We start from the raw sequence: 15205 nt of genomic DNA, 5'->3' as shown, positions 1-15205 counted from the left end.
TTTTTTATAGCAGGGCACGTAGAAGGTCTTAGTACAGTCAGGCAGAGTCAACATGGTTTTGTGAAAGGGAAATAGCAGTGTTACATTAATTTATAATGGCCCATAATTTCCTGGACCCAAGTGTTGGATTTTTTTGGGGGGGGGGGGGAATCACCTCAGAAGTTCCCAGGTAAGGGTTTACCTAGCAATTATCCAGAAGGGCTAACTTGCCCTGGGCAATGACGCTGGGCTGGGAACCATCTGACAAAAGTGATTGAAATCGCTAACTTCAGAGAGTTCTACTAGTTTTACACCGGTAGTTACTCTGAAAGAGTTAGAAGAAATGAAAAGCACTTCTACCTTCAACATAATTATCCGCAGGGATCAGTGCTGCGCCCTCAACTATTTACAATCTAAACCAGTAACTTGGTGGAAAGGACCAAATGTGCATTTGTTAAGTTTGCTGATGAGACAGAGAGATTAAGTTTTGAAGAGGATGTAAGGAGTGTGAAATGGGATACCGGTAGGTTGAGTTGGCAAAAATCTGGCAGGTGGAGTATAATGTGGGGAAAGCAGAATATTATTTAAATTGAGAAGAACTGGAAGGATCTGGTTGTCCTGGTACATGAAGCACAAAAGGTTGGTGTGCAGGTACAGCAAGTGATCAGGAAGGTAAGTGGGATTGTGTCATTCATTGCAAGGGGAATGGGATATAAACGTAAGAAGGTTTTGCAACAGCAGTTGGGTGAGACCACAGTTGGTACACTGTGTACAGTTTTGGTTTCCTTATTTAAAAAAGGAAATGTTGCATTAGAAGCAGCGCGGAGCAGGTGCACTTGACTAATTCCTGGGGTGAATTGATTACCTTGTGAGCCTTGACGGGCTGGATACTGAAAGGATGTTTCCGCTTATGGGGGATCGCGTGGTGACACACATTAAAAATAAAGGGTGTCCCATTTAAAATGGAGATGAGAACTTTTTTTCCCTTGAGGATCATTTGTCTGCAAAATTCTGTTTCTCAGAGAGCAGTGGAGGCTGGATCATTGAATATTTTTAAGGTTGAGTTAAGTAGGTTCTTGACTGACAAGGGAATCAAAGTGTATAGGGGATAGACAGAAAAACAGAGACCACAGTCAGATCAGCCATGATCTTATAGGAACCCTTTTTCTTAAATGTTCATACATATTCCACAAAGAAACTAAAAATTTATACTGTACTTGATCACATGGAATTTTTTGTACAGAATCTAATTTTGTCTATTTTCTTTCTGTATGTAAAAGTTACCGATTCAGACAGTAAAGTAATGTTGCAACATGGTACTAGTGGTTTAAAAAATAACTACTGACTTATTACAGCTTCCACCAGTTTAATAAAAATGTTTTTTTCAATGGAGAAGTATTGGTGCTAGTTTAACATCCAAGTACAAGGGAAATGAATCTTTGCTTCCTGTAATATTTACTTATTAGCTAGCAAGGGCTTGGCAATTTGCGCCATAAAGGAAGAGTCGGCATTGTTGACAACTTCGGTATTGAGACTCCTTTCTGCAACAGTAAGATGATGCTAATAAATGCACTCTGCACTGTCTGATTCAGATTCTAATCTGGGTTAACTAGGATAGTGGTGACCCCCGCTCCCCACAGTCATGCTGCCGAACCCACTATTAAGATGGGGCACATTTGTCTTTCCCTTTTCACGTGTTCAGTTCACTCCTTGTGGAGTCAGAGTTTTACAACACAAAAAGAGACTCTTCGGCCCATCATGTCTGCACCATCCATCGAGCATCTCTCTATCCTTATCCCATGTTACAGCACTTGCTCTGTCACTTTGTATGCTACGATGTTTCAAGCGCTCATCTAAATGCTTCTTAAATGTCTTCAATGTTATTGCCCACATTGGAAACCCAGTACCCCAGTATTTGTTTTTATGAAATAGATCAAACTTCTGTGCCACTTTATCGTGCCTGAATGTTTTTAACACTGAATCTGCAGAATCTCCGAATTTTAATGCACTTTACTGTTCGTTTTTAAAATAAGTCTCGTGCTTGGTACGCTTTACATTCAGGTGCTGTGCTAATTCTCGAGTTGTATGCTTACTTTCTCCCCCCAAGTTCAACCAATTTAAAACGTCAGCCTGGGTAATAGGGAGCCTTTTTAAATTTTCTTGATAAATTTGTTTGTGAAACTTGTCTATTTTGGTTGCTTTAACATTTATTTTTTTCTTCTAATCAGAGAAGACGGCCTACTTCTAAAGTAGAGATGGGTACATCTAACCACAATAATGTAGACATGAGTTGGATTCCTCAAGAGACTTTGAATCAAATCAGTAAGTAACCTGCAGGTTAAGAAAAGATCTGAAAATGGGCATACAGAGTTCCAGTTCTCGCATTTGCATCTAAACTGCTTGGTTGTCTGGCTTTGTTTCATTTGATGTTCAAGAATTAGATCGGTGCAGTGTTGACAACTTATTTAAGATCAGAGACTGACTCTAGTATCCTCACTGATCAGATGTAGTACTCATCTTACAGTTGGCTTGATGGAAGGGGACAACTGTGTGAGAACTCATTTGCCGATGGAATTGGATCCGTGAAGAAGTGTGATATAATTGTGTGACCTAAAAGAAACTGTATCATAAACTGACAACCTTTAAATGAGTTGTTCAGCTTTACCATTTGCCTGTGCTGAGATTGCACTGCAGGTGCACAGTACAATACCCACAGTACACTGCAGGTGCACTGCACAGTACCCTAAACCTGGCATCTTTCGGACAGCGACCGTGCCAGATTTTGGATGTCCAACCTGGCGTGTCGTTCGCAGTAACCCGCTTTGTTATCACACAATAGATTCAGTCACAAAGTCCATTATATCAGTTTTATATCCAATTCTCATGCAATATTGATCTTCAATTAGTCATTCTTGTCTGGCATTTTGGTTTAGTTTGGCATTCTGGGTGGCATGGTGGCACTGCTGCCTCATAGCGCCAGGGACCCGGGTTCAATTCCCGGCTTCAGTCACTGTCTGTGTGGAGTTTGCACGTTCTCCCTGTGTCTGCGTGGGTTTCCTCCGGGTGCTCCGGTTTCCTCCCACAGTCCAAAGATGTGCGGGTTAAGTGGATTGGCCATGCTAATTTGCCCCTCAGTGTCGGGGGCTAGCAGGGTAAATAAATGGGGTTATGGGGATAGGGCCTGGGCGGGATTGTGGTTGGTGCAGACTCGATGGACCGAATGGCCTCCTTCTGCACTGTACGATTCTGTGATTCTATTATTTTAAGGGTGCGCTGCCAATTGGAATTAGAGGGAATAAGCAGTCCTCGTGCTCTAAGCTAGAACCAATTCAGAGTGGGGCCCAACCGGTCCAACGCCTGGCCAGCTCGCCATCTCTCAAATAGCTTTACTCAAATTGATTTATAGTTTTCTTTGTGGACATTCATGTGGGCAAACATTTTTCAAGCAAGCAACAACCCATGTGCAGTGGCTCAAAGTAACGCCCTCTAATACAAAACTATCCTGCTTTCAGACACTGCAGGTTTTCAGGGAGCTGAAGCTGAGGTACTCTACCTGCAATACAACAAGGGCGGCATGCTGGCTCAGTGGTTAACACTGCTGCCTCACAGCGCCAGAGACCCGGGTTCAATTCCAGCCTCGGGTCACTGTCTGTGTGGCGTTTGCACATTCTCCCCGTGTCTGCATTGGTTTCCCCCGGGTGCTCCGGTTTCCTCCCATAATCGAAAGATGTGCGGGTTAGGTTGGTTGGCCATGCTAAATTGCTCCTTAGTGTCAGGGGGATTAGCAGGGTAAATATGTGGGGTTGCAGGAATAGGGTGTGGGTGGGATTGTGGTTGGTGTAGACTCGATGGGCTGAATGGCTTCCTTCTGCGCTGTAGAGATTCTATGATTTGGGAGTACAGGAAACACCCATGTTACCCTTTTTTTTGTGGGAAATGGGGGTTGGCGCCTTAATGCTTAACTCAAGCTCCACTACCGAAATACTGCCAGCTTTTGGTGGCGATTTGTGTGGGTGGTAGGGGGTTTTGTACAAGCCCATATTAGTGTTACAGATTGTTCAAAGTGGCCCTCCTGATCGGGAGTATCTTGCTCTGCATGGGAGATGTAACAACAAGCTGTTGCTGGCTGAATGCAGATCAATCTGCTGCTCCTGTCCCTGGCTTTTATCTGTCAGCCTGCTCTTTGTTCAAAATTTGCAGTGTTTCATTTTTTAAGAATCGCTGTGTAAATTCAGTAATTATTAAGTTTCTTGTACCTGGTTAAAAGCAGGGCTATAAGTGTGTCTAACTCATGTAACTTTAAGATTTAACAAACTGCAAAATTAGCAAGGAATGGATTATCAGACCCATTTGTTTTGATAAACACTACAGGGCAACACGGTGGCACAGTGGTTAGCACTGCTGCCTCACAGCGCCAGGGACCTGGGTTCAATTCCCGGCTTGGGTCACTGTCTGTGCAGAGTTTGCACATTCTCCCCGTATCTGTGTGGGTTTTCTCCCACAGTCCGAAGACGTGCAGGTTGATTGGCCATGCTAAATTGTTCCTTTCGTGTTAGGGGGAGTAGCAGGCTAAATATGTAGGGTTACAGGAATAGGGCATGGGTGGGATTGTGGTCTATGGGCCAAATGGCCGCCTCCTGCTCTGTAGGGAATCTATGATTACGTTGAAACCAGAGTGAGGCTGTAAAAATGGTTTAGTGGTTAGCACCGCTGCCTCACAGCGCCAGAGACCCGGGTTCGATTCCCAGCTTGGGTGACTGTCTGTGTGGAGTCTGCACGTTCTCCCCGTGTCTTCATGGGTTTCCTCCGGGTGCTCCGGTTTCCTCCCACAATCCGAAAGACGTGCTGGTTAGGTGCATTGGCCATGCTAAATTCTCCCTCAGTGTACCTGAACAGGTGCCGGAGTGTGGCAACTAGGGCACTTTCACAGTAACTTCATCGCAGTGTTAATGTAAGCCTACTTGTGACATGAATAAATAAAAAATAAATACTGAAAGTATCGAGTTTGTAAAAGGTTGGTGGTTATTATATTGGTAGAATCATGTTTATTTTTGAAACATTGGTTCATGAAGGCTTATTAATAATATGCTGTGTATATGCTGTATTGACTGAGTATGCTTACTGTCCATTAGTATTACAAAGCAGCAATAAGCAGAGGGTTTAGACTTGACTCTCTCAGCCCACTTGCTGTTTAAGCCTAGCACCATTTTGTCAAGGAATGAAACTCCACGCATCTTGAGACTCTTCCCTCGTCGTAGCACACCTGCTTTGCTGAGCTTAAACCGGAATTGTATTGGAGTTGCATACCAAGTGCTTCCAGCTGCCCCCTCTAACTATCTCTGCTGCTCTTGGAAAGCTGTTCAGATACAGTAATGCCTTCACTCTGCTTTGGACATTTTCTGCTGGTGTGCACGTAGCAATCATGAATGGAATGTCAGTGAAATTGGTTTCCTGCATGTTAGAGTGGATGTAAGTTTGCGAAGCCTGCATCTTGCTGTCTTGTACAAAACTGCACTTCAGTCGTTGTTTCAACAGAAAATGGTTTCTAAGACATTGATTCTAATATATTTGCTATCTTTTGCTTTGCCTTTCTTGTGCCTTCAGTGCAGAGTAGACGAGGTGAGATCAAACGTTTCCATTGCTCGTATATATTTTACTAAAAGTTCAAAATTGAGGTTGGAATACTGCTGGGTTGTTTTGGGTGGGGTACATGTTAAAATTTTGGATCCACTAATGTTGAATGGATTTGGAATCTCGCTGTTAAATGATCAAAGATAAATTCAGTTTCATATTTTTTGCCATGCCGATTTTCTGTCTGGTATAACATATACTTTTATTCAGCATGACCTCTTCCATTTGTTTAAATGTGCACTAGAAAAATAGCTGGTTAACATTATTGTTCTAATGTTTGCGGATTTCACTTTCATGGTTGTGTGAAATAGGAAGGCACGCACCATAAAAAAATACTCTAGCATGCAATAAAGGGAAAAAAACATGGTGCCATTGAAGTGTCAACCTTGGCTCCATTGGTAGGACTCTCCTCCGATTCAGAAGCTTCTGGGTTCAAAACCTACTCTAGGATTCAAAAACAACTCGAGGCTGACACTTCAGTGCAGTACTGAGGCAGTGCTGCACTGTCGAAGGTGCCATCTTTCAGGTGGAACAGGTAAATTGAGGCCTCAGCTGTCCCCTCAAGTGAACACACAAGATCCCAGGGCACTATTTTGTGCGGAGTTATCCCTGATATCCTGCCCAATATTTTTTTTCCTCAATGGGTGCCACATAAAAATGGGTCATTACCGCATTGCTGTTGGTGGGAGCTTGCTGTGCACAAATTAACTGCCACCTTTCTGACATTGCAACAGCAATTACACTTCAAATGTAATTCATTGGCTGTGAAGTGCTTTGGGATGTTGCTGTGGTTGTGAAAAGTGCTATTTAAAAGCAAGTCTGTCTTATGGGGCTCTGATGACTATAGGAAGTTATTGAGAAATATTGTAGCATGCATGACTAGGATGAACAGAGATTAAGCTGAACAAAACTATATATGGTATCCTATTATCTAAAATTCTTCAGATATTTAAAGCCCTTTGTCTCGAGTTGTGATGGTTTTTCCTTTAATTAGAATACATGTCACCATAATTTTTAACATTGTTTTGCAAAATCTCCAGTACTGGCAATAGTTGGAAGAGAAGCCCTCCACTTGTTTCTATTGACTTTTTAGTGGGACCTACCTTCACAAAATGAAAAGCAAGTCGAAATGGCACTAAATAAATACTGTGGGTTTAACACGGTCTTTGAGTACCACAATCCAGTATTGTAACCTTAATTATGACAGTCAAATTTCAGCTCCTAGAGAATGATTTTTTTCCTTTTGATCTTCCAGCTGTCAAATGCTGAAAAGCCAGAAAGCTGTTCCCGGGTTCATGATATTTGACTGTAGACATTTGACATTTTTCTACTAACAAGCTTTTGTGATGATAGAAGTTGCGTTTCTGTATTTCACCAACTTGTTGGCATAGCTCCGGACGTTTATTTTTAAACATCTAATTGTGTTTATCAATGTGAAATACATTTTAATATGAATGAATGAATGGAAAAATGTGTGTTACTCACACAAGACCATTCAAACTTCTTTTTGGCAACACTGACCTCCAATGTTTAATCCCGATTTGGTTTGGAAGTTCTGATGCTGCCTTTCTACCCAGAGAGGGTTCCTGCATCAGATGCAAATGAAACACCTCTCCATTCTTGATCTCCACCATGTGGCTGTGCAGGTCCACGAGGGAAGGCAACAATTGCCACACTGCTGAATACTTCCTGCTAGCTCGGAGTGTCATTAGCTGGAGGCAGAGAGCAGATAGTGTTTGTTTGACCTCTTACTTAACACTACCTTGAGCCTGGAAAGAACAAGACAGAAAGTCACAAGTCGGATTTAGTTTTTTGGTTTAAGAACTTGATAGGTGGAAGGTCAGTAGGCTTCGATGGCCAGAGTATGAAGTAGACTGGCATAAATGGCAAGAGTTCAATTCCTTCGACAACTATGGTAGTTCTTGGAGGCCTGTCTCCTCCCCTTGCCCCACACTTGTGGAGTGCTGCCTCTCGAGCTATATAACCTATTGCCTCTATCTAATGGAGCAAGATGCCTATGGTCCTTTGTGGGCAATGGCTAATTGCTCTAACTTATTACCTCATAAATTGAAAATTTCCAGTCTGAGTTTGTCCGAAAGAGTTGTGGATGCCACGTTGCTACAAATTGCATTATTTAAAATAGTTTTTATACTTGTCTCAAGCTCTCAAGTCACTCTACACTCTGGAAAGTGTAGCCTTTCTAATTGTGGGTTAACTTTATTTCTCCACAGACAAAACTTCCCCGAGGAGGTCGCCCCGTAAGCGAGCGAAGAGAACTGTGGGATCGGACGAGTAGTAACCTCAGTTTTTAAACCTTCAGTGTTTAATCCTGTCCATTTTTGTTTAACAGTGGGAAAAACGCAGAGATACCGTCTAAACATAGTAACAAGGAAAAAAATCAATGGGACTGAACGGTAGAACCATTTTAACAATACATTTATTTTTTTGAACAAGAGCTTTTCATCAAAATGCACTTGGCTGTACAGAGTTGCTGTTTTTGCCATTTCAAATATATTTTAAGCTTTTGTTTAAAAAGAAAAACTGCAGCTAGTCAGTATTTTGACAACTTAATGTGAATGATTCTACGAGAATTGTTTTTGGCTTATGTATACTTTTGCAATGGGTACAAGGAATGAATTCTGATGGGGAGACTTCTGGCCTTTTATTCTCCCTTGAGATGCAATTTTAAGGATTGTTATCTCCCTGCACACACTATTTGACGTACGCACATTGGGATGTCATTATTTTTGGATTGAAATCTGGAATGATATTGCACGGAATTAGTACATACACGGAATCGTTACATCAGCCTTTATTTTCTCCTGAACGCTTCTAGGGTGTATGCTGTGAAGCTGTGTGTTTAGTTAATACGGTTCGGATAAAAAAAAAGCCACTGCACAAGACTGAAGTTTTTGCTTGGCCGTTATAATATCACAGTGAAAGTGTGTGTGTGTGTGTTCATCTGATATCTCAGGAAACCAAACAAGATTGTGACGTGTGTTTTCTAGAGTCAGATAACTATCCGAATGAGAATAATTTTGTACGTTGCTGACATGGACTGGGAATTAAATGGATATTTTGGTTTTGAGTGCCATGGGGGTGGCCTAATGAAAGGTAGCTTTTCAAAATGGATTATTTTCTCACTGATCGGAGACCATTTGGCAAAATGTACCAGGACAGAGTTTCAAAAACTCGCGTAGGCATTAAGATGTTTTCAATTTCAAAGATTACCTGGAAAGAGATGGATGAGAAGACATTAAAGTAAACAAACTGAGTTACTATATATTTTTTTCCTTTGACTTTTTGTTTTGAATATCGTTTTCATTTGCCTTCCACTCTTGTGCAGGGGGAGACAGGAGAGAATGGGGGTGTGTGTATATATATATATTTTTTTTTCTATTTTCATCAAGCAGAGGGAGATTCCAATGCCACGTTGGACATTTTATTCTGTGCCTAACATTTTTGTGTGGAGAGGGTGACCTCTTTTCCCTACGACCCTCATTTACACCCCTGGTGGATCCAGTCAGTCTGCGACGGCGCAGTTATCATCCTCTTCCCTCTGCCTAACAACAAAAAAAGAATACCTTTAGAATTGACATTTTATTCACCTCCATCTTATATTGCCAAAAGTCGTAGCTTTGTTTACTGAGTTGGTGTCTTTGTAATCAGACAGTCTCATTTCCATTCAGGGAGTTAAATTACGCTCCTCCTGTGGTTGTTCGTAACCTTGCTGTTATATTTTTGAACTTTGAAAGTGTAAGCATGATTTTAAATAAAATACAGCTGGACACTTTCGTATCCCACCTGTCTGGGGCACAGAAGAATGAAAAACGAGAAGCCTCTTATCCTAATTGTATGCTTCATCGAATCACTTTTTTTGTTCTGTTTTGAGAGTTTTGTAATTCATCCCTCATTCATTGAATTTTTTTTCTAGATTCTCGTTCACACTAAAGCTATGTGTGTGCTGGATTTTAAGATTCTTCTCATGTGTTAGGTTCATTTCTGGTTCTGAAAGGCTAATAAGACCACAAGAAGAGCAGAATTAGGCCACTCGGCCCATTGAGTCTGCTCCGCCATTCAATCATGGCTGATATTTTTCTCATCCCCAATCTCCTGTCTTTTCCCCATAACCCCTGATCCCCTTATCAATCAAGAACTTATCTATCTCTGTCTTAAAGACACTCAATGACCTGGCCTCCACAGCCTTCTGCGGCAAAGAATTCCACAGATTCACCACTCTCTGGCTGAAGACATTCTCCTCATCTCTGTTTTAAAGGATCGGCCCTTCAGCCTGAGGTTGTGCCCTGTTGTTCTAGTTTTTCCTCCTAGTGGAAACATCCACTGTATCCAGGCCTCGCAGTATCCTGTAAGTTTCAATAAGATCCGCCCTCATCCTTTTAAACTCCGAGTACAGACCCGTTGCTAATGCAGGGAGATTGCACAAAAGTTGCATGTCTTCCTCCATCAGTGTGTCAGATGCGTAAAGTAGAAAAAGACTGATCGTGGAAGTGTCCTGGTATATCTATTTCAAAACAGCAAGTAACTCCCTCGACTGCAGAATGCCAACAGTCACGAAGCTGGCTTAGTTTTGGGGAAACTCAGTACAACATCAGAAAATTCCAATGGACACTGTCACTTGAACGCCAACCACTTTTTTGCCTCAGCTGCCAATATTATCATGCTTCAACATTTCGAATTTTTGCAGTCCTGGCTTATTTTTAAGTGTCCTTCAACTTTAAAAATATTAAAATTACAGTCCTCTGTGTGAATGTAAAGCTGCCTTGCTTATGGAATGCGATGCCAGGACTGGCTAAAACTAAAGAAGACTTCACTAAACAACTTAGACATTATTTCTTTTAAGAGCCCTGTGCCTTGATGTTTGAATTCGTTCCAAATGTAGGTGTTCCAATATCACTGTGGCTTGTTCATTTTTCAAGGATTATGATGGTTGTCATGGAAAACACAAATCCCATCCAAGCATTTCTAGTCTTGTGCCAATATAGATTAATTCGTAGATTCTGACTGTTAATACTTGGAGATTTTGTCCTTGTATTCTACATCAGTGCTGCAATGCATGGTGGCACAGTGGTTAACACTGCTGCCTCACAGCGCCAGGGACCCAGATTTGATTCCAGCCTTGGGTGACTGTCTCCCCGTGTCATCTGCATGGGTTTCCTCTTGGTACCTTGGTTTCCTCCCACAGTCCAAAGATGTGCAGGCTGTTGGATTGGCCATGGTAAATTGCCCCTTAGTGTCCAAAGATGTGTAGGTTAGGTGGATTAGACATGGTAAATGCACGGGATGGGTCTGGGTAAGATGCTCTTTCGGAGAGTCAATGCAGTCTCTAAGCTGAATGGCCCTGTTCTGTACTGTAGGGATTCTATGGTTCTATTAACAATATTATTGGGTGAAAATATTGCATATTTTTCTTCCCTTACCTCCTAGTTTTAGTTGGCCATCCTTGATTATTTATACTGTCCCAGGCAAATATAGCTGTATACCTTTGTATATAATTGATACTGGATCCATGGTGACTTATTAAAGCTTGCAAAGCAATCTAGACCAATTCTTACATGTGGCCTGTGGAAATATTACCGCTATCAACACTTGCCTTTATTTGAAAGTGAACAGATTCACACTAAAAGGAATGCGACTAATGGCTAGAATGATGTACAGATGGTGGAAAGCAGCAAGCTGGAGCCAACAGAGCAACAGTTACAAGTTACTGAAACGCAAGGCAATACCAAAATATGGTTAAAGGAATGACGGTTTTTAAATCGATAACAGTTTTTAAATTGACATAATCTGGTCCAGACTGCTAGCACCCATGAAATGTAAAAAGGAATAGAAAATAAAATTAGTGGTGCTTTTACTTCAAATTGGGAAGAGAATACTGATGATTGAGAAGTATTTGCCTTCTGCCATCCTTGGAAAAATTTACAAGATTGGATTACAGAGCCCTTGCTGACTGCTTGCACCAACTGTTAGAAGGTCCCAGTGGACCTAATTAATGGAATCATCATCATCATGTATGAGAGTGAGAGAGAACTCTAGCTGCAGTAACTATCAGAGCGTCTTGCTTCTATCAGGATAATACACTGAGTCAATTCTCAAATTGCAGTGCACCATCGGCGAACCAAGATACTGCAAACACGAGAAATGTAGGGAGCAATTGGTTGACATTTTCTCCGACACTTCTCCCATTCTTGGCTCGCGCGACCTCTGCAATATTTATCCCTGAATAAACTCAGCCAGGTTATCTGTTATCGCATTTCTTTTGGTGGGAGCTTGCTATGCACAAATTGGCAGCAAATCTATTTGATTTATTTACTTAGCTGGAAAGCACTTTGGGATGTCCTGAGGTGATTTAGAAAGGGCGTTCTACAAATGCCACATTGATTTGCCGTCACCATGAAACTGGTTGGTTGGGAGCTGGCGGCTTGCAACGTTCTGTTTTAGTTTGGAAAACAAATCTGAGGGAAAACACTCTTAGTTGCTCAGCGGGGAAACATTTCATTTAAATACAGTAAATTTGCAATGCGACAGCACACAGACATGACAATGGGTGTGTAATCTGTATCTTGAATTAAAATGTGAACATTTGTGAAAGTGGATGAGCTTTAAAGAAGTATCAGTGTAGTTCATGGTTCCTGGGTAAGTCTGTGCACATCACACACTCTGACACCACAGGTTAACTTGGCTCCAACTCTCAGAACAGTTAGAATATGAAGTCAAAATCAAGGCTGCAAATTAGGAGTCAGCCCAGTTTCAACAAGATGGTGGCTCGTCTGCTGTGACTCACTCCCGCCCCAGTAACTTTTCACCCTTATTATGAATCTTACCTAGCTGTGCCTTAAAATTATTCCAAGAATCGGATTCCACTGCCTTTTGGAAAAAAATAGAGTTCCAAAGACTCTCGACCCCCTTACAAAAAATCTGTCTTAAACGGGCAACCCAATCAAAGTGAGAACATAGATCGAACCTATCCTAACTGAGTAATTGTAAACATTTGTAACGAGATAGGAGTGGGGGAGTTTAGCAACTGTGAACACATGGAAGATTTTATTTTTGGTATCTCTCGCTACTTCATTTCTAATCAAAGAAGCCAATTCAATTTAGGTGCAATCATGGTCCCTACATGAGGGACAAATAAGATGCAAGCTGACAGGATGAGGCATTGCATTCCGTCCCAGGCTTCACCTTCGCCAAAAGGCCAAGGTGGCTTTAAAAAAATTACATCAGGTAAAGCTTCGGTTTTACTCATCGCCCACCCTGATCCTTCACTCTACCCTAGCTTAGGGAGACCACCATCGTAGGTGTCGGCACCCCAAGAGGGCAATGGGCTAGTGTCGTCCTCTACCTGATTCTGGTTTCAGCCCTGCCAGATAACCGCCAGTTATTTAGTAAGTGTATTTCCTGCAGTGCCTCTTGGATCATTGGAGAATGTGCCGGTTTAAGAGAACACAAGTATTATACCAGAGTGGCGTCTGGCTGTTCAGATGGACACATCACTGACAGCCGTGGTGTAATTATTCCCCCTGCAATGAATGTTTGAGTGGGTCAGAGGCCGACATTTTGTATTTGTGTTTAAGGCCGCAATATCAAATCGTTAAATAACATTTGAGGTGTCTGTATTTAACTGGTGTGAGAACTGTGGAGATTTCAATGCATTTGATCAGTTTCTGCTTGTGTAGAAGGGCACAGCATTCTAAAAGGTTTCATTTTTATCTGTAATACTACAAGAAAACTCGTGTCCAACCTCTACAACTTCTTGACTGTTTAAAAAAATAAAAGTATTAAACTCTAAGGATATTATGTATGACTTTTTAAATGGGCAATATGTATTTGTGAGCCCTGTAAGAATTTGATTTATATGGCACATTTCAACATAAAACCATAAGACAAAGGAGCAGCATTAGGCCATTCGGCCCGAGTCTGCTCCACCATTCGATCATGGCTGAGATGTTTTGCAACCCCATTCTCCCGCCTTTTCTCTGTAACCTTTGATCCCCTTACCAATCAAGAACCTATCTATCTCTGTCTTAAATACACTCAATGACCTGGCCTCCACAACATTCTGTGGCAATGAATTGTACAGATTCACCATCCTCTGGCTGAAGAAATTCCTCCTCATCTCGGTTCTAAAGGGTTGTCCCTTTACTCTGAGGCTGTGCCCTCGGATCCTAGTCTCTCCTACTAATGGAAACATCTTCCCCACGTCCACTCTATCCAGGTCTTTCAGTATTCTGTAAGTTTCAATGAGATCCCCCCCCCCTCTCCCATCCTCCTTCATCCTTCTAAAGTCCATCGAGTACACACCCAGAGTCCTCAAACATTCCTCATACGTCAAGCTTTTCATTCCCGGGATCATTCTCATGAATCTCCTGTGGACCCTTTCCAAGGCCAGCACATCCTTCCTTAGATACGAAGCCTAAAATTGCTCTCAATATTCCAAATGTGGTCTGACTAAAGCCTTAGCAGTACATCCCTGCTTTTGTATGCTGTACATCCAAAGTACTTCCATCAGTGGCACATGGTGCAGATTCTGTAGTGAAGCATGACAACTAATTTGCACAAAGCAATGACAAGTTAATCCATGGAAATCCCTTTTTTCGTTTTAAAAATGACTTGAGCTCTCTTGCATCCACCTGAGGAACAGGTTTAACATCTCATCTGAGAAAGGGTACCTCCTAAAGAGAGTGGTTCTCCATTCAGTACTGCACTGAAGTGTCATCTCCAATTACGTACTCCAGTGTCTGACCCAGAGACAAGAGCGCTACTGGGCAACACAACACTCCCAATTTTCCATCGCCTAATCACAACTGCAGAGTACCATGCAAGATCGACTTGTGCTTGTGCACCTATCAATGTAATACCTTGGTGTACAAGCACAGAATTCTCCTTTGTAAACAAAATCCCCATTGTGTAATCCAAGATGGGAATGCAAAGTCCAGAAACATCACAAAATGGAGGAAAGATGCAAGCGTTTTCATAGAATCCCTACAGTGCAGAAAGAGGCCATTTGGCCCTTCGACAACACTCTCAGCCAGGCCTTATCCTCTTTACCCTATATTTTTACCCGGCTAATTAACCTCCCTGACACTTTAGTGTGGCCAATCAACTTAACCTGCACATCTTTGAACTGTGGGAGAACGTGCAAACTCCACATAGGCGGTCAGTCACCCGAGGTCGGAATCGAGGCAAGGGTTCCTCATGGCGATGGGGGAACGAGAAATGTCAGGTTGTTAGATTAGAAAACAAACAATTATTTTTTAAAGCATATCTTGTGCCTTCCTTCTGGAATTTTTGACTGAGGAATTTTGAAACATCTTAGTTTGGCCTACACATTTGTCCGTTCTTTCTCATTTTGTGCTTAATTGCAAACATGCAATGAAACTGCAATTAGTTGCACTAGATGGCAACCTATTCCAAAAAGAATTCACTTTGATTAATGGGTATTATGTAATTCTCGTAACTCATTACTGCTGCAGCTTTTAATTTATTCCTGAAGATCGTTTCCAGGTTGTGCAAGTCCCTCCTGTACCACCCTGGAGGGTTTTTCTGTACCACACTGGAGGGTTTTACTACCATTCTG

At 41.9% G+C, this 15205-nt stretch overlaps 1 protein-coding gene across 6 annotated transcripts in view; it reads left to right on the top strand.

The window, feature by feature from the left end:
- The window catches only part of ssr1 (signal sequence receptor, alpha), a 31732-nt gene extending 18312 nt beyond the window's left edge, over positions 1-13420 (top strand). For 2 of the 6 annotated variants that reach the window (XM_078199372.1, XM_078199390.1), the window contains exons 8-10: positions 2208-2301; positions 5584-5598; positions 7842-8893. In XM_078199372.1, the coding sequence (XP_078055498.1) occupies positions 2208-2301; positions 5584-5598; positions 7842-7906 (174 nt within the window). In that variant the 3' untranslated portion in view covers positions 7907-8893. Of the gene's footprint in view, positions 1-2207; positions 2317-5583; positions 5599-7841 lie in introns of all 6 variants that reach the window. The other 4 variants (XM_078199381.1, XM_078199400.1, XM_078199423.1 and 1 more) reach the window with 2 other exon arrangements.
- Positions 13421-15205: the final 1785 nt, after the last annotated feature.

This window comes from Mustelus asterias, chromosome 2 (genome assembly GCF_964213995.1).
Source record: "Mustelus asterias chromosome 2, sMusAst1.hap1.1, whole genome shotgun sequence".
In the NCBI taxonomy this organism is placed as follows: domain Eukaryota; kingdom Metazoa; phylum Chordata; class Chondrichthyes; order Carcharhiniformes; family Triakidae; genus Mustelus; species Mustelus asterias.
Note: the sequence above shows the minus strand (reverse complement) of the source record. Positions and strands in the feature narration are given on the sequence as shown.